Raw genomic sequence first — 19,920 nt, 5'->3', positions numbered from 1 at the left:
GAGGGCAGATTCAGTGGTGGAGATTCAGATCTCCCTTGGCCAAAGGAAATAAACGAGTGTGTTGGGGCAGCTATTGTCAGTGAAGAGGGTTAAGATTGCCTGCCTCTACAAAAGCATTCCCGTTTTCCTTCTCGGAGCCAGGCACAAAGGTCAGGAGAAGTTTGCCATCAGAGCTTATTTTATTGGTATAGCAGGATGGTCACGGGGGACAGGGAGGTGGCTCCATTCTCTACTGCCTCTGCTTGCTCTGATCCCATCTCTCCCCACCCCTGCTGGACAGTAGGAGTTCATATTCTACAGCTAAGGATGGGCTGGAGGCCAGGGTACTGCCAGGGGAACTGGCAGACCTATGGCCCCCGTGCCCATCATCTCTGACACTTGGTAGATCTCAGTCACATTCTTTCCAGCCTAAAAGTGGGGAGAGCCAGCACCCTGGGGAAAGGCCCGGACGGGGCTCTGCAGACTTCTGTTCTCTGGAAGCCGCTGAGCTGGCTGTGGCAGCCAGCTCTGGGTCAGTGGGGGTGCTGCGGAGGGTGGGGGTGGTGGTGGAAGCCAGGCCCTCAGAAGTCCCCAAAGTTCACAGTGTAGGTCTCGGCTGTGGTGAAGGGGAAGGCTGTGCCTGTGGCCAGCTCTTCTTCCTCTGGCCCCATCTCTGGTTCTAACTCTGTGGCCAGTTCAGTCACAACCTCTGTGTAGGTCTCAGTCTCTGTCTCTGTCTCTATCTCCCAGGTAGGGGCAGTGGGAGGTTGGAGGCTCCAGGGCTCCGGGGTAGTGCTCTGAGAGATGGGATAGACAGGTGACAAGCTGGCGGTGGGGGTCGTGGCGGGACTGGTTGTGGCGTTAAGACGGCGGAGGCGCATCTGCTCACGCATCTTGATGCGATACATCATGCGACGGCGCTGCATAAATCGCTCTCTGGGGGTCATGGGTCGAGAAGGATCGATGTGAGGAATGGGCCTGTTCCCATTCATTGCCAAGATCTCCCTGATGCGCTTCCAATTGGAACGAGCCAGAATGAAATTGCACTGGGTGGCGCCAATGTCATAGTCCACATTGCAGGTCTTGGCGCTGGGAGTGTAGCCCTCAGCCCGAGCTGTCACACGGTATTCACCCGGGTTCAGGATGCGCCAGTAATCACCTCCAGTTGCTACAGAGAAGGACACGAGGCCAAGTCAGACAACTGTCACAACATTCTACTTTCCCATGGTCAGGTTTCAGAACTCCTAGGCCCTCATGGCTCCAGCATCAGAGAAACAGTGACCCCACTGCACTAGGTTTGTGGGTTAGTGGGATTATTCCCATCCCTATTTGGATACTATAGAAAAGGAAAGCTTTTCCAATTTGGACAATGCAGAAGTAATCGCCTTTCCCCTGACTGGTGAGAACCTCAGAAATGGATAAGAGTTGTACCTCCCTGAAAAAGGTGCTCAGGGGCTTCGTGTGCTCCACATACCTGTTTTGACCCCGTGGTTAATGCCGCTCACAGAGATGGTGGCATTGGCAATGGGGATGCCTTGCTCATCTGTCACGACCCCTTTAATGCCTCGGTGCACCTGCAGGAAAGAGGCAGTTTTAGGCTTGGCCCACTGCTTTTGCTCAAGCCTCTTGGCCCTGTGCCCTGCCTCCGTGGCTCAATTCTCCAGAGCCGGGACCCTTTCGCCCAGAACTTTCTCCCAAGACTTTTCCCACTGAAGAGTTCCCTTCTACTATCTGCCACAGCCATGCTCTTTGGAGGGTTTTTCAGTGAGCCCACCTGCTCCATGAAGGTGAGAAGTGCCTCTTTGTTATTCTCCCATTCTCGGGGCAGCTCACTCTGATGAGGGAACTTGTCACATCCCAAGTAGATAGCAAGCTCCAGACAATTTGTGTGTAAGTAACTAAAGTCGTTCATGCCTGGGGGTGGAGAGACAAAGAGACCGGTAACTTCCCAGTGGCCCTGCCTCAGCACTCAATCCCAAAGCACCCACTGCCTGCCCACTACTGATGCTACTTTTTTTTTGGGGGGGGGGGGGCGGCGGCAATGAGGGTTAAGTGATTTGCCCAAAGTCACACAGCTTGTAAGTGTCTGAGGTCAGATTTGAACTCAGGTCCTCCTGAATCCAGGGCCAGTGCTTTATCCACTGTGCTACCTAGCTGCCCTCTACTGATGCTACTTGTGCACACAGAGTCACGTGCTTAGAAACTTCCAGATTAGGCCAGTGCATAAGCACATGTTGGTTTTGAGGATCCACTGCAGCCCTGATAAGAATTGGTCTTTTCATATCAGCCTTGGAATGGAGGACAAGAGACACTTTGTGTTAGGTAGTCCAGGAACTTTGATGTGAATTAGGGTACTCCTGGAAGACTGTCTAGCCTAGAATGGCTTTAGGAGAGGAGATCCCTTTGGAGTAATGTAGGACTGGGGTAGCTCTCTAATTTGCCCCCCAGAGAGCGGGAAAGGGCCTAGAACACATCCACAATGTGGCCATAGAACTTACCCATCCTATGTCTTTGGCACAGTGACAATAGTGCTCTAAGGAAAATGTAGAGGTGACATGCCCCCATACTTAGCACCTCATAGCTCTCTGTCACAGGAATTCACCCAAAGGTTCAATGTGAAATGTTTTACAGACCAAAATGGGGTTCTCCCCCATCGGGTGCTGGCTCCAAGCCCTGGGAGGCTTCTCTAGCTGTGAGAGGTTGAGCATGGAATGGTGGGTGGGGGCCACAGGATAGAATGCTTTCTTTCTCAGCCATACCCTGCTCCCTCCTCCCCCTACCAAATTCCTTGCTTACTTCCTGCTCTTGGATTCCACTTGGCACCATTGACAATGCCCATGCCATTCGTGTAGTCCTGTGCTTGGCAACCGCCACGGTAAGTTTCGGTCATGGTGAGGTGGGCTGAGGAATAGGCGATGGCGAGCCACCGGAAGATGGCATGGTCCGGTGTCTCCTGAATCTCATTTGTTTCATCTTCCTCCTCCCCAAGGGCAGCGGCCATTGCTGCCGCCCTGAGCTGTTCCTGGCTGGGGGTCCGAGCCATGTCATAGGGGTAGGACACCAGCCGTTCACCCCCATTCAGGTTAGCACCCAAGACAAAGGGATTTTTCTCCATCCAGGCAATGATGGCACGGACTTCTACAGCTATCTGTGGGTTACAGGGGGCAAGTGAAAGCAGGGCCAGAGTGGTAAGGGAACGAACAATTCATTCACAGGAGAGCCTGCTACTAGCCATTATCATCTAGCACAGCGCATGCCCCTTCTGATGTCTAACTTGTCCCTTGGGCTCCCACAAAGCTAAAGGAGGCAGCTGCTCAGTATCCCACTGACAGTGACTGGAAACTTGATACCATGAAACCAGGGCTACCTAGTCCATCCCCTCTGCCCCCAGACAGAGATTGGAGCAGGAAGTGCCTGATGCCACATTCCTGGCTCTGTTCTGTCCTAAAGGAGGGCCCCAGATCCACTCTGGTGCTCACCGTGGCATCAGCGCTAAGGTAGCGGTCCGGGATGGGCAAGTTGTTGTTGGGCACTCGGTGGGGGACCCACTTCCTCTCCTCTGCACCCCACAGCACTGTGTTGATATCCGGGAAGTTCTCAGAGATATCAAATCCCTCCTCAGTCCACAGTCCCAAGGCCCAGTTTCCAAATTCAGAGCCCTGAAAAGAACCAACCTTGGTCAGTGGTTACAGTCCTTGCATCTCTGTCATCTCTGTCCCTCCAACCCTGAACTTCACTCTTGCAGTAAATTCATATTCATTCTCTCTCTCTCTCTCTCTCTCTCTCTCTCTCTCTCTCTCTCTCTCTCTCTCTCTCTCTCACTCACTCTCACACACACACACACACACACACACACACACACACACGAACCTCCCTCTAAGTGCTTGACTCTCCACACCCTTAGCTGTACCCACCATCTGGGCAGCAATCTCATAGCCATCAGGGTTGAGCGAGGGCACCAGGTGGATCCTAGTGTCATGTACAAGGCTCCGTATCCGGGGGTTTCCATCCCGGTATTCCCGACACATGTACTGCATTAGCAATAGTAGTAACTCCCGGCCCAGGACTTCATTGCCATGGATACCTGCTGTATAGCGGAACTCAGGCTCCCCTGTGACAGACATAAAGAAGAGGAGGCAGTCAGTAGAAGCACCAGCCCACCCAAGGGGCCTGAAAGGCAACATGGCATAACAAAAGAGCAAACGACAAAAGTGAAATTAAAAGTCAGAAAACCTGAGTTTGAATCCTAGACTCTGCCACTCACTTATGTGATCTTGAGCAAGTCATGGCCTCTCTGAGCCTGTCTCTTCATCTGTAAAAGTGGGAATGATAATTTCTGCCCTGCCTTCCTAACAGTCTCATGGTGAGGATCAAATGGAAAGTATGAGAGAATGCTTTGTAAACCATCAGGCATTTTATAAATGTAGGGTATTGTTTTAAGAAGCAGTGTGATTTAAGGGAAAATACCCTGGAGAGAGGGAGAGGGCTGCTGGGAACAGGGTTTCATCCTTTATCAGGGGGGCTCACTGCATCATTTGTTCTAGCTTAACTTTTACTTGGTTGTGAAAGGGTTTCCATTATTGCAGTAGGGTGTGGAATATGAAAAAAAAAATGAGTGAAGCTGCTGATGAAAGAAAAAACACTTAGTGCCAGCTTTGGAGTTAGAGGGCCCTGACTCTTCTATTTGCTAGCTGTATGATGCTGGGCAAGTCACTTCACCCGAGCCTCAGTTTCCTCATATGCAAAATCAGTACAAGAGCTGTAATGCCTACCTCACAGGATAAAGCTCTTTGTAAACCATAAAGTCATGCATGTGTGTATGTACATGTGTACATATGCACACATATACATATAAACATACATATATATGTATAAATATATAGGGTATCCCTAAAGTCTTAGTGCAGTTTGGGGAAACCTATGTAGGGGGACTGAGACAAAGATATAAAGACAGAGAGAGGAAAAGAGAATACACAAACATAAGATGTGAGGCAGCATGGCATAGTGGATAGGGATTTGATCTTGAGCCAAGAAGACCTGAATTCAAATCCTTCCTCTAATATATACTGACCAAATCACTTCACCTCCCAATGGCCTCAGGTTAGGTGGGGAGGTTTTTAAGGCCAAAAGTTATAGGGCAGGAGCTGATGTATGTTCACAGAGAAAGTTAACACATCAGTAATCACAGATCTGTAATCACAGATCTGAAATCACAGATCTGGGAGAGACAGAGAAGGAGAGAGAGAGAGAAGGTGAGAGAGACAGAGAGATTAATAAAAGATTTGGACAAAGGGCTAGATGGCATTCTTCTCGAAGAGGGGCTTAGGTTTGTTTTGCTGAGTGCCTGAAGGCAGAACTAGGGACATTGATCTCTGGCCCCGTGTTAGGACAGACTTGCTAACAATTACAGATATGCACAAGAGAGGTAATGAGTTCCCCAACACTGGTAGGCTTCACCACCCACCTATGCAGCAGGGGCTAAAGAACCATTTTTTAGAAATTCACAGGTGACTCTTGCTCAGGTACAGGTTGGGCTCGGTGGCCTCATAGGTTCTTTCCCATTCTAAGACTCTCTGACTTGAGAATAACCATGTGAACTGCATTTCTGCTATAAACTGACATCTCTCCTGAGTCCTGACACAACCAGCATTTGAGCCAGCGAGCATCTGTCCCTTCCAAGCCTGGCCTCCAGGGGGCAATGTAGGCTCATAGTTTGAGCCATGCCAATGAATACTTATGGTTTGCTCTGTGGGATGGAAGGCTCTGTCCCCACCCAGCCCAGTGCTCACCCAGCTCATGTTCCCCAGGGTTGTCAGAGATCTCCATGGCATAGATCTTCAATCCCTTGGAGCTCTTGCCTAAGCTGTAGGTGCGAGTGATGGTGGGGCATTCCTCATTCACCACTTTCATTAACTGGACAGGGAAGAGAAAACAAGGGTCACACATGCCGCCTTCCACTTGCAGTAAGTGTTCAATGCCCTGTGCCTTCCTCCCCAGGATACCTCCACCCCCCACCTCTCTAAGGCATCAGGGACTGCCACTAAAATGGACCCATCCAGATGAGTTCACCTGTCCTGGCCTGTGGTCCCCATCACCCAGGGCTTGGGAGACACAGTGGGTGTAGTGATACAAGTGTTAAAGGTCCCTTAAAATAGTTCCTTGTATGGGGCAGCTAGGTGGCACAGTGGATAAAGCACCAGCCCTGGATTCAGGAGTTCTTGAGTTCAAATCCGGCCTCAGACACTTGACACTTACTAGCTGTGTGACCCTGGGCAAGTCACTTAATCCCCATTGCCCCGCAAAAAAAAAAAAAAAAAAAATTTAAAAAATAGTTCCTTGTATCCAAGATCAAGGAAGAATTTCCTAGAGTGACCCTTAAGGAAAGAAGAGGGCAAGGGGAATGGCTGTGCATGCCCACAATGCCAACCAGGGGAACGCTTGGGACATCAGCGCTCAGGGAGAAACGGAAGAACATCTCCCTGACTCCTATCAAAGCATGTACTTTTTCCAACAGAGTCTAGTTTTGGCAGGGAAATATCAGTGCTTCCCCCTGACCACACAGCCCTATGTTAGGCCCCTGAACAGCTGGTGATCAGTGCCTCTCAGAGCCCACACCAGAGCCTACAGATCTGCTGAACCAGAGAAGGGTTGGAGAGAGAACATCATGGCAGATATCTATATCTATATACACATAGATATAGATATAGATATATAACAGGGACTAGGATTCATCTGGGGACCGAAAAACTATGGAGATTGAAGGAAGGATGCTCAGATGGGGAAAGCCAGGATATGGGAAGGCAAAACATCATCCCCACCTGCCTCATGTCCTTGTAGCTGTGGTGGCGGAAATCCAGGTTGTCGGTGGTCGTGACCTCATTATTCGTGTAGTAGCTGTGGATGGCTGCAGGGGGGAAAAGGTTTGATCCATCTTCACTAACCCTCAATGCCCTCCACCTCTCAGTTAAAATCCTATCTCTGACACTAGCTCTGTGACCGTAGGCAAGTCATTTAACCTCTGATCCAGTTTCCTCATCTGTAACATCTCCAGAGCTCCTGTACCTACAAGGTTATTGCAAAACCAAAATGAGAATGTAAATGCACCACTCTGCACACTTTGAGGAGCTAGGAGAATATTATGTTATTGTTAGTATTAGAGCCACACACTATTTAGGGTGGGAAGTCATTTTAGAGATCTTCTAAATTGATTTCTTCTGAAAGCCTCAATGCCCATCCCCTACCAGGGACCTCCCAACCCAAAGGGAAATGGAGTTCTGCTGCCCAAGGCCATGCTCACCAGTCAGGGGGCAGCCCAGCACCTCCAGCCTCATACAGAGACTACCATTCCAGGTGAGTGGGTAGACACGGATGAAACGAGCCACAACAGGCTCTGGGAATTCACTCAGCACCGGCGTATCTTTGTCCACATTCCCATGAAAGGTCTGGGGAGAGGTCTGGCTCTTAGCAATGCCTCTTCCAACAACCAGCCCTGGCTCCCCGCCACTGCCCACCTCACCACCACCACATGACAGCGCAGCTCCATGAAGGGAGAAATGGGGTCAGGGGACATGAAGACCCCAAGGGCTTGGATTTGGGAAGGTCCTAAAGGGGGCATAGGGAGGAGGGAGGGGAAAGACCTCAGAACACAGACACCCACCATCTCCTCATAGCCATTGGTGTACATCACCCAGTTCTGGCTGTCATTGCTGAAACCCACGAAGAAGGTGGTGACAAAATCGTCACTGGAGAAACAGGATGAAAAATTCCAGTTAGAAACTGCCCTCCCTCTCTGGGTTCCCAAAGAACTCAATTTCCCCAAGTCCCACCTAAGCCATCCCTCCTCCCTGGTTGCTGACCCCAGAAGAAAGGGCTGTGGCTAACAAGTTCCACTGAAAGAGGTAATTCTCCTTTAACTTTTTTTGGGAGGGGCAGGGCAATGAGGGTTAAGTGACTTGCCCAGGGTCACACAGCTAGTAAGTGTCAAGTGTTTGAGGCCAGATTTGAACTCAGGTCCTCCTGAATCCAGGGCCAGTGCTCTATCCACTGCGCCACCTAGCTGCCCCCTCCTTTAACCTTTAACCAGGCTTCTCTGATCCCCTCCTGTAGCCTAGGCCAAGCCCTAGAGCTCAACAACTGAAAAGTGACTGTGTAGTGGGAAGAGTGCATGTGGAGTCAAAGGACCTGAGTTCTAATCCTGGGTCTTCCAACTACTGCCTGTGTGATCTTGGGCAAATCACTTGATTTCTCAAGGTTTCAATTTCTCCATTTGCATAATGAGGGGGTCAAATGAGATGATCTCTGAAATCCTTTTCTGGCTACAAGTCTATATAAACTTTTTGGGGTCTTGGCTAGCTTATCTTTTACCCTACCCAATGCTCTCCATTCTATTCTATGATAGAAGAAGAAATCATCACCCATTATCACCTCTGCCCTGTGGCTACATCTTAAAGAAGGTAGTTCAGTCCTATAAAAACACTCAGTCTCAAGGTTAGAATCAGTGAACAGGTGAAAAAGCTGAGGCTAGGGCTAGAAATCTACCCATTTGGCTTGCTTTTTGGGGGGAAGAATGGAACTTGAATCAGAAGTCTTCAAGATTCCCCATTTGCAACCCAGATCCATAGGGAACTCTCACTCCCCTCTCCCCTTGACTGACTTTCTGGACACGTACTGGATGGTAGAGTCACGGCCCTGGGTGATGACACCAGTGAATTTGGTGTTCCTTCTCGTGTCCACCTCCAGCCACTGCACTTGGGTGTCATCTTCAGCACACCAGGCCCCATCGTAGTAGTCATCCTCATTGGAGCCTGCCTGCCCAGGGAGCCAGAGGCATGGCCTGAGTATGGGGGAGCAACCCCAAAGACCCAGACACCCAAGCCAGGATGAGGATAAGGACAGGGAGTGGAGGGAGCAGGGGTCATGCAGTGAAGGGAACAGATGAAGAGTGGAGGACACAATGAAGAGCCTCCTGGTGAGGAGGTGGGGAGCAGGGTGAAGAGAACTCATAGCTAGAGGAGGCTAAAGACCCCGGGGAAAAGGAGGGCGCCTGGGCCCAAGGACGACACCTGTATGTTCAGTCTCCCACGCTGGGCACCGAGGCCATGTCTTAGCATGGAGGAGGCTCGGATCTGATTGTCTTCAATTCGGTGGGACTCCATCCCAATTGGTGGGCACTCTAAGAAGGAACATAGCCCCCTCAGCCTGCAGCCTTGCCCCCCTCCCCACCTAGTCCCAGCCTTTTCCTTACCCTCCTCCAGGGACAGGGCCTCCCTAGGACTAGCTAATGCCCTCCCCCTCCACAGAAAAGCAAAGCCTTCTCCTAAAGACGTTGGGCCAGCACCACCCCACCCCCAGCTTGGGTAAGCGGACTCTTGCCCACAAGGGAGCGTAGACCCTTGTCTACCTTCCCATTTCCCAAGCTAGTTCCTGGTCACTCACTCTCTTTTTCCACTGGACTCCATTCCTCTTCTGTTTCCCAGGGTTTCTTGGGCTTCCCTGGGGTGAAAGGGAGAGATAGACAAGAGCAGAGCAGTGAGGGATGTCTGGGAAGGAGCTTGGCCTCTGCTCATGGCTGAGCTGGGAGTAGCATGCTGCTGCCCCCCCACCCCCACTCCCTTACACACACACACACACACACACACACACGCATGCACGCACATGTACAAGCACATGTGCACACACATGCACAAGCACATATGCACATACATACATGCACATGCATAAGCACATGCACACACACCTTTCCGGTCTTTGCCCTTCTCCTCAGTCCACTTCTCATCAGGCTCCTCTTCCTTGTTGCTGCCACCCTCTTTCTTGGGTTTTTCTGCAGAAGAGAGGATGGATATGATAGTAATGTATAACCTATATCAAATTGCTTGCTGGCCTCAGGAGGGGAGAGGGAAGGGAGGGGGGGAGAAAAATTTGGAACTCAAAAAATATCTTTACATGTAATTGAGAAAAATTAAAAATTAAAATTAAAAAAGAAAGAGGGTAGATAAAGGGAGATAGTCATGTCAGTCATTGTACCTCAATGGCCCAGGGAAGCAAATGGGTAACAGGATTTGGGGAAAGGGGGTATGGACCCTGGGGCCTGTATTTTCTCACTTACTCAGTCGTTCTTTTTCCTCGTCTGTCTCCAACTCACTGTCTGGCTTCCGGGGCCTGGGTGGCCGTAAATAATAGTCCACTGGAAAGAAAAACCAGCTGTGCTCAGGGGAACAACTCCTGCTCCCCAGACTTCCTCAACTTCCTTCCCTCCTTGCCCTCAAAACTTTCCTTCTTTCTTAATTCAATTCACTAAATATTTACTGAGCACCCGTTAGGAGCCCAGCACTGTGAGAGGTAACAGAAGACAGTGATCCTGGCCTGACCCTCTAGGATGTAAGGTTGAGGAAAAGGGAAGGGAGGAAAGGATGGAAAGGAAGAGAGGAGTGTCATTTTGGCCAGGCTAAATTTAAGGAGACAGACATCTGATTACAAACATCCTGGAAGGAGTAAGAGAGGCCAGACCAGAGCCCAGGTGAGAGGTCAGGGCTGGAGATAGAGACCAAAGTCATGGGAATAGAGTTAACTGTAAAAGTCAAAAAAAGAGAAAGAAAATGACTGAGGACAGTGTCATTGGGATGCCCACTATTAGCTAGTAGAAGGAGGAAGTGAAATCAGCAAAGGAGACAGAATCATAAAAGTAGGAAGAAAGTCAGTAATGAACCAAATCACAGAAGCCAAGAGAGGGAAGAATTTCACACTATCACAGGGCACAGCACCTGGTAAGAGGCTCTCCCAGGAGCTGTTCTATTAGATTCCACTCCCCCTGCCATTACCAGTTTCTCTGTCTGTTTACCGGCATCTCTAGCCCTAACATTTGCCCCCAGACACCTGTGAGGCATAGATCCCCACTTCCCAGAGGGCAAATGAGTGTCATAGATGGGATAAGGGGAACAGGCAGAGCTGAGACTGAGAAATGGGGAGAACGTGGTCAACATGGGAATGCCAGGCAGCAATACTCACTGTCATCATAGTCTGGAATCACGTAGCCATCTCCATAGTCCGGAATTTGTAGGGGTGGTGGGGGCTTAAGGCTGTCTATGGAGCAAGAAGTCAAGGAAAAAGGGTAGTTAAGCTTTGAATACCCTTGTCCCTCTCCTCTGATGTTTTGCTTGCTCAATCTTCCTGTGATTTCTTCTGTTCCTTCTGACTCCCTCCCTTTTGACCCTTTCCATCCCTTGCCCTGCCTCTCCCTCCGTCTTATCCATCCTTTTCACCATCCTGCATACTCTCAATTCTTATCTCCTTCCTCCCACTTCTAGTCCCCACACGCCACGCTCCAAAACTGAAGAAGCAGGTTCCCTACCTGGTCTCTCCTCTGGCAGCTCTAGTTTCAGCTCCTCCTCAGGGGGCCCTGGACGAGGTCTCTCAGTCTTCTTCCTGCTGGGAGGGGGCCTGGGCTTCTTTTGCCGTCGCACATACTCAACTGTGAAAGGAACAGAATCAGGGTGGCAGTATCCTTGCCAGGGCATTGGAGGCTGAGTGGAGAGCTCGAGAAATGATGCTATAGATGGAGTGCCAGGGCCTGGGAGGGAGAGTGGCCAGCCTCATAACTTGTCACACCAGGGAGAAAATGATGAGGTGATCCCATGGCCAAGTAGGTCTTCCCAGTCCCCCAGGGGCTGTTCACTCTAGGCCCAGCTCAGGTGCTCTAAGCGCTGGCCAGTGCTGAAACTAGCAGGCAGTCCCTCCTTCCCTCTCAAAGGCAGAAATCCTACTTACAGTCCTCATAATCTTCCCTCTCGATCTGGTCGTTATAATCCAAGGTGGGTGGTTCTGTCTCCTCCTCTTCTGGAGAGAAAAACACTGGTCACAGCCCTGCCTGGGGGCCTCTGGCTACCACATAATCACAGGCTTTCTCCCATGATCCCGAGTGGCAAGGAGATGGAGAGGTAGGGCCTGGCCTGGGGGCTTTATTGGAGCACCAGAGTGAAGATTCTAAGGGTATCTGTGGCTGGCTTTGCCAAGACTCACCTGGCAGGAACTCCCCCCTTTCCAAATCTGGATGCACTCCCTCCTGATCCTCCCAGGGTGGAAGGATGGCCCCACCTACAACAAGGACCCAGAGATGCAAGAGGACACAATCAGATCTTATTCTCTTGTCAGAGGAGTGGGCTCTCTGTCCATCTTCCAAGCCAACAAGAGACCAAGGCCCCAACCAACAGCTTTACTACTTCCCCTGAACCCAAAGCATTTAGACCTCCCTGCTTAATCACAGAATCACAAAATGTTAGAGTTGAAAGGTACCATCTAGCCCAACAACTGTTCTCAAAAGGAATCCTCACTATGACTCATGGAACAAGTGATCCTATTCAGCCTCTACTTGAGTCCATTTCACCTTCAGAGAGGCCTCCTGGATGCTCAGAGATCTATGCAGAATATCACCCCCTGCTAGATGGTCCAGAGGGGCTACCCTGTAGCCTCTCTCTCTGATTGGCTGGTTCCTTCCAGAAACTCCATTTTTAAAAGGTTGCAAAAAAAACAAAAACAAAAAAAGGTTGCCCTGGGGGCAGCTAGGTGGCACAGTGGATAAAGCACTGGCCCTGGATTCAGGAGGATCTGAGTTCAAATCTGGCCTCAGACACTTGACACTAGCTGTGTGACCTTGGGCAAGTCACTTAACCCTCATTGCCTAGCAAAAAAAAAAAAAAAAAGATTGCCCAGGCAAGCCATGTCTTCGTTTCTCTCTAGGTTGCACTTCTGGCTCCTCTCCATAAGACTTTCTCTACCATTCTCCCCATCCATGCAGAACACCTTCACCATCTCACCCACCCCTTTCCAGCTCCTTTTTATGTGTTGTCTTCCCCCATTAGAATGTAAGCTCTTTGAAGGCAGGGACTGTTCTTCTTTCTGCTTGTGCTTGTATTCTAAGTGCTTAGCATAGTGCCTAGCACATGTTGTTTAGTCATTTTCAGTCATGTGCGACTCTTTGAGATGCCATTTGGGGTTTTCTTGGCAGAGATCCTGGAATGGTTTGCCATTTCCTTCTTCGGATCATTTTATAGAAGAGAAAACTGAAGCAAACAGGGTTAAGTGACTTGCCCATGGTCATACAGCTAATAAATGTCTGAATCCATATTTGAAACTCAGGTCTTCCTGACTCCAGACCTGACACTATATCTACAGCCCCTTAGCTGCCCTCTGACACATTGGAAGCCATCAATAAATGCTTCTTTTAAAAAATGCTTCTTGACTTCATGTAACCTTGGGAAAAGTCATTCAACATTTCCCTGAGTTTCCTTATCTGTAAAATGAGGGAGTTGGACTAAGCAATTTCTATAGTCTCCTGCAACTATACAATCCTCTGAACCTTTGAAATTGCTGAAAATCAAGTGTTGCATCTCCCCCCTCCAACCCCACCTCCGCAGAACTGCTGAAGTGATTTTCGGAGGCATACATCATCCACCCTACTCAACAGTCTCCAATAGCTCCTATTTATTACAGCTACAGTCAAATAGAATTCATTGGCTTAGCATTTAAACCTCTTCCTATCTCTCCAGGATTTTAATACAGTTCTCTCCCCTACAGCCAACCAACCATATTAGCTTGCTAGCTATTTTTTACACATGATCTTCACTTCCCATCTCCATGCTTTTGCTCTGACTGTCCTACATGCCTGGAATGCTCTTCCTCCCCATCTCTGCCTTATGGAATCCTTGCATTCCTTCCACATTGAGCTAAAGCACTAATTTCTGGTCCCTTCAGTGACTAGACCCTCCCCCTCTAAGGTTACTCTGTGTCTGTATGTGTGGATGTGTATACATGTATATGTGGACATATATGTGGGCCTGGCACTGACCTCTTTCTGTTTCCTCATAAGGGTGGAGCTCCAGGATAGGAGGTGGGGCTACAGGCCTCTCCAAGTCCTCCAGGGAGAACTGGGTGGGAGGACTTTTCCCAGTGGGGGGCTTCTTTGTGGTCTTGGGTCGTTTCTCTTTGGGCTTCTTAGTTGCCTTAGGTCGTTTCTCCTTGGGCTTTTTAGTTGCCTTTGGTGGCTTCTCCTTCCCCTTCTTGGTGGGCTTTGGGGAGTTCTCCAACGGTTTCTTTGTGGGCTTGGGGCCTTTATCTTTCTTTCCTTTCTTTCCTTTCTCTTTGGACTTTTCAGGAGGTGCTATGGAGGAAAGAATACTCCATTATCAACATGATATAACCAGGGGCAGTGAGGTGGTGCAGTGGATAGGGCACCGGCCCTGGATTAAGAAGGACCTGAGTTCAAATCTGGCCTCAGACACTCAATACTTACTAGCTGTGTGACCCTGGGCAAGTCACTTAACCCCAGTTGCCTCACCAAAAACCAAAACAAAACAAAACAAAAAAACATGATATAACCAGAGGGAAAATTTCACTCAATTCCTTGGCCTCAAGGGACCAGAAACTGCAGTGGGGAGAGAGACATAGGGGTCCCCAAAGTGGAGAGACCAAGGATCGGGACATCACTGGCTCTCTTCAGTTTCCTTATCCCCTCCCAGCACCCTGGCCTAGGATGCCACAGCTGTTCCTCCTTGACACCATCTTTGGGAGTAGTAAGTCCCACAAGAATTGTTCCTAAAAATGTGGCACTGATAGCTTAGAAAGGAAAGAAGAGTGATCTTGGTTCTGCTACTATCTATGATCAAGAGGAAAAGTTAACAAGAACAGGAGGACAGGGAATCTTGGGAGTCTGAAAAGAGGGTATGATACTTCTCACACTGAAATTAATTCAAATGAAGAAATAGGCAAGTTTTGTTTATATTGATCCTTAATGTTGTTCATTTAAAAAATTATTTTATGATTTAACTATTCTCAACAATACAATGATCCAAGGCAATCCCAAAGCACTATTGATGAAGCATACTATCTACCTCCAAAGAAAGAACTGATATTGATGGAACTGACTGAAGCATGCTATTCTTCACTTTCTTTCATTTTTTTCCCTTTTATTCAAGTTTTTTGTGCAAAATTACTAATATGGGGGGCGGGGTGGCTAGGTGGCGCAGTGGATAAAGCACGGGCCCTGCATTCAGGAGTTCCTGAGTTCAAATCCGGCCTCAGACACTTGATACTTACTGACTGTGTGAACCTAGGCAAGTCACTTAACCCTCATTGCCCCACAAAAAAACCCAAAAAACCCAAATTACTAATATGGTAATGTTTTATATAATTTCACATGCACAACCCATATCTGATTGCTTACTGCCTCAGGGAGGGGTCAGGGAAAGGGAGGGAAAGAGGTATAAAATTTGGAACTCAAAACTATAAATAAAAATGTTGATTCTTTTAAAAAATATTTCTAAAAAGTGATTCTACTGGTTCCCATGATTTTTTACACCTGAGAGCAGATGGAGATTAAAGGAGAGAGGGAAATTGACAATGGTAAGGAGCCATTTACAGGGACAGGGATGGAACTAGCTTATGGGAAAAGAAACTTCTCAACCCTCTTTGCCACTTCAGGGAAGCCTGCAACTTCTCCCCCATGGGACTGAAGCAAAGGCTAGAGTGGCAAAAGGGGCAGAAAGAAAAATAATCCAAAGTGAGAATGGGGAAGAAGGAGGGTAGATAAGAAAAGCAGAGCTAATTTAGTGTCTATCAGCCACAAGGAGGGCAGATATGTCATACAATGTATTCTGATAGGAACAGGAAGCATGGTTTAGTAGAAAGAGGCCTAGATTTAGAATGCGAAGACATGGATTCAAATATCAGCTGTGCTACAAGTTGCTTCACTTTTCCCAGGTCAGTTTCCTCATCTATAAAATCAAAGGGTTAGATAAAATGATCTCTAAGGGAGCCTTAGAGCTGGAAGAGAACTCAGCAGTTGGTTATTCCACTTTTTTCTTTTTATAGATCAGGAAAATAAGGCCCAGAAGAGTTAAGGGATTTGCCGAGGTTACATAGACATCTTTCTGGGTCTGGGAAAGCCCTGTGATATCCAGGTGGGATTGGAGTGGGCAACTGCTTTCGCTGAATCCTCAGTATTTGGAAGCAGGACCGTGGTATCCAAGAATGGGAGAGCTGGAAAAGACATTGACTCCCACCCCCCTCACTTTACACAAGAGAATATTGAAATGCAGGAATGTGGGGTGCCTTCTTCAAAGTCTCAAAGTTCGAGTCAGGACAGGGACCAGAACTCAGGTCCTCCTGCCTTCCAAGTCCACTGTTCTTTGCATTATTCCACACTAAGCAGGGGCGGGGGGGACACAGACCTGGGTAAGGAGTAGTGGTCCAGGCAGGCAGGCAGTCTGGTATAAGGAAGGTTTCTCTTACTCCATATAAATAATAGCTACCATTTATATAGCACCTACTATATGATGGGCAGTGCCTAGTTCTTTACAAATATGATCTCATTTGATCCTCACATCAACCCTGTGAGGTAGGGTGCTATTATTTTATAATTTTACACTGGAGGAAATTGAGACAAAGAGAGGTTAAGTGACTTGCCTAAGGTCACACAACTAGTAAGTGTCTTGATTCTGGATTTGAACTCAGGTCTTCCCAACTCCGGGCTCAGTTGTCTATCCACTGCATCACCTAGCTGCCCATATCCAGGAACTAGTTGGACAGGGATGAGAGCTGTGCTATGTTGAGACACTAGTCACTGGACATTTTGCTAGTAGAGTGAATTCCAACTGGCTGGAATGAGATAGTCACATGAATTGGACACTGCCAGGCAGATAGAAACTGCAAGGAAATGATCATCTTAAGGCAGGGGGAGAATGTGTGGGGGAAGGGCCCAGAGAAGAGAAGCTAACCAGTTAACCTAGAGGGGTTAGCAGAAGAAACCAATGGCTTTCACTAATAGTCTTATAATGGGGAACAGAGAGGGGTGGGGAAGAAAGAGAAAATTACTTTGGGGCAAAATTCCCAGATAATAAAAGCAAGAGACCAGTTTTTTAGAGTCCAGAGAAACCCATAGAAAAACATTGACCCAGAGAGAGCTCAGCCACTTATAAGGAAAGGCTGAAAGTGCTGCCGGGAATTTCATCCAAACCAAAAAAACAAAATAAATCTAATACTGGAAGGCTAAAGAAAAATAACCAAAAACCCAGACAGATGGTGACCTGGGAGAGGAAAAACAAGGGAAAAAGAAGTGGCCAAGAGCACTGTGGGGCAGGGACCTGGGTGAGGGACGAAGGGAGATAGAGACTGGCCAAAAGCTTCAAGAACAAACCAACCAGGGCTGAGGGTGGTGATGTAGGGCTAGAGGAGTAGGACTGGATAAGGTGAGCTGTAAATTGGGGAAGGATCAAGACCTGAGGGTTTCTGCTCTATCCTCTACAGGTGGGAGGGAATCCAGGAAAGAGTACAGAAGTGTGGAAGGATGGAACATTTTAGGAGGTTGGGAGGCCTCACAGGGATGTTATTATTGAACCCCAGAAACACTGAACTGGAAGTTAGGAGACCTCTGAAACTAGCTAAGTAAAGTGGGACCAGTTAACCTCCCTGCCCCTCACCTTTTTTATGTGTAAAATAAGAGGGTTGTAGTAAATGACCCCTAAAGCCCCTCTCAGCTCTAAAGTGCTTCAAATCACAGAAAGGAAGTGAGAAAAGTGATGTCAGCTATGTGTCTGGGCCTGTTCTATCGCTCAAGTTGGGCTTTCTTGGGTGTAGCAGGGAAAAAAGTGGGATAAAATGCCGGAAATAAGAAAGGAGGGATTTGAAAATAAGGTCTGTGGGGGGGAAGAAAGACTAGATGCTGACCAGTCACATTTATATGGCACTTCAATGTCTACAAAGCACTTCTTTAATGATCACCCTGGGAGGGGAATGGTGTAAGTATCCTCATTTTATAGACTTGGGAACTAAAGTTCAAAAAGGTTAAATGACTGATCCAGAGGCACATAGCTGGGATTTGAATCCAGGCCTTCTGCCTGGAAGACTAGGGAGCCCGTTTAGTATGATAAAGTAGAGCAGTATCATATAGGGAAGTCAGAAAATAGAAATTCAAAACCCCGGTCTGCTACTTGTCACCTGGATGACCTCAGACGCTTTAATAACTTCACTTCTCAGTCTGTTTTCGCATCAGTGAAAGGAGGAGGTTACCTAGATAGATGATCTCGTGATCTTAGTCTGGTCCAGGCTCTTTAATGCAGACATCTGCCCCATCTAACCCAAGGTGGTCTCGGTCCCCAGAGCTGTCTTTCCTTTTATGATTTTTTTCCCAAACAAAAGTATTCATTTGCTCCTAGAAGGTGGGGCCCAGGGGCTCAATATAGTTTAGGGGGAAGGAGGAACTTCCAGATAGAGCCAGTTCTTTTGTTTTGTTTTATTTTACAAGATGCTTCTGCAATCAGATGGGGGGGGGAGGGGGGGAGGAGGTATCCCTCAGCTCACGCATACAATGAGAGAACTGAGGGTGCCTGCCTGACTACCTAGGCACCAGGCAAGAAGCAGTCCTCCAGAGGTGTGTGTGATCTGACTCCGAAAGACAACATTTGTATTCCACAAAGAAGGTGGGGAAGGATGAGAGGAAGTCAGAAACCCTTCAAAGATGTCTTAGCCCAGACTATCTGAGTAGAGAGTCCCAGAACACAGAGACAGAGGGTTCTCCAGAATGTCAAGTCCAAAGAAGATGAGGGTTCCCAGGGACGTGAAGGTTGTGTGTGTTGAGGGAGGTGTGGCCAATGCATCAGACTGACTAGACCGAGGACATAAGGGAAATCAATTGGGATAAAAGGCTTAGGAAACTTCTTCCCCAAGCCTTCCGGATGAACGACCCTGGCCCCAAAATGAATGGAGAGGAGTTGAGAATTAGTCTCCCCATTCCACCTACCCTCTTGGAGAACAGTCCTCTCTCAGGACTCAACATTTGAAATGACTTGGTGTGTAGACAAGCCCTTCTCCTTCCCGGAGTCCCCTGCTCCCCCACGCCTCCCATGCTCCTCCCTCTCTCCCTTCTACTCCCCCCACCCCACCAGGGCACGTGGCTGCTGCCCTGCGGGTTCCCAGTTCCATCTCCCTCCTGTGGCCCGAGTCCCTGTAACTCCTCTGGGGCAGGCTGCCATACCCCCAACACCTTTCCACAAGGACGCTTACCTTCTTTTCCTTCCCCCCCACTGTCTGCAGACTTCTTAGCTCCTGCTTTCCCTTTCTTGGAAGTCAGGGTGGTTTCAGGGAGCCCCTGCTCCACTTCCTTCCCCTCTCCCTCTCCCTCCTCCTTCCGCTGGGGGTCCAGCTCCTGAAGGAAGCCTTGCAGAAACTCCTCGATCTCATCGTCGGTTAGCACAGTCTGGGGCTTCCCTCCAGGGCACAGGGTCAGCAGCCCCAGGAGGCAGCAGAGCAAGGGCAAGAATGGGGTCCCTCGAGGGCTAGGGCGAGCCATAGCCACCAGCTGCCCTTCTCCCCAAATGCAGCACTACGAGGGAGCCCGAAGTTACCACCGGGATGGGAGGAGACGGACTGGGATGGGACGGGATGGGGCGGGGCGGGGCTGGCCGAGAAAATCCAGAGCCCCGAGCTACGAGTTGGAGGGGCTCGGGCACCAGGCGGGGGCGGCCGCTCTCCCAGTCGCCAGTTCAGTGTAGGGAGTGAGGTGAGGCTCCCCAGCTGGGCAGGTGTGAGGCGCCCGGGCGGCGGAGCCGCAAGCCGCTGCGCGCCAGGCTCGGCTGGGCTGTGCAGTGCGCTGCGCTGCGCTCTGCTCTGCCTTCCTCAGCTCGGGGGTGCGGGGCAGGCAGCCCGGTGCTCGCAGCCCGGTGCTTGGGGTGCGCCGAGCGGAGCAGCGGTCCGGGCAGGGCCAGGGCTTCTGCAGCCGGGGAAGGAGGAGGATGGGGAGAGGGAGGAGGAGGAGCCGGAGCTGCCCCCCGGAGGAGGCTGCAGTGGGGGAAAACTAGCGCTCGGCTCAAAGAATGTCAACCAGGGGAGAGGGTGGGCGGGCGCGTAATGTGGAGCAGACGGCGGCCCCGGCGGCAGAGGCCGGAGTCTTTGAAG

At 49.4% G+C, this 19,920-nt stretch overlaps 1 protein-coding gene across 1 annotated transcript; it reads right to left on the bottom strand.

The window, feature by feature from the left end:
• Positions 1-177: 177 nt before the first annotated feature.
• On the bottom strand, positions 178-19,389 carry AEBP1 (AE binding protein 1). The gene is made up of 21 exons (XM_043984962.1): positions 19,030-19,389; positions 13,820-14,131; positions 11,995-12,069; positions 11,743-11,811; positions 11,327-11,446; positions 10,984-11,058; positions 10,085-10,162; positions 9,716-9,799; positions 9,415-9,471; positions 9,042-9,151; positions 8,648-8,787; positions 7,637-7,721; positions 7,277-7,421; positions 6,798-6,883; positions 5,769-5,892; positions 3,894-4,090; positions 3,459-3,638; positions 2,776-3,127; positions 1,754-1,893; positions 1,454-1,553; positions 178-1,147 (listed from the first exon to the last, which is right to left on the bottom strand). Exons 1-21 carry the CDS (start codon positions 19,313-19,315, stop codon positions 561-563), a joined length of 3,402 nt encoding a protein of 1,133 aa, XP_043840897.1. The 5' UTR covers positions 19,316-19,389; the 3' UTR covers positions 178-560.
• Between the last annotated feature and the right edge of the window lie 531 nt (positions 19,390-19,920).

The sequence above is a fragment of the Dromiciops gliroides genome, chromosome 2, assembly GCF_019393635.1.
Source record: "Dromiciops gliroides isolate mDroGli1 chromosome 2, mDroGli1.pri, whole genome shotgun sequence".
Classification (NCBI taxonomy): Eukaryota; Metazoa; Chordata; class Mammalia; order Microbiotheria; family Microbiotheriidae; genus Dromiciops; species Dromiciops gliroides.
Note: the sequence above shows the minus strand (reverse complement) of the source record. Positions and strands in the feature narration are given on the sequence as shown.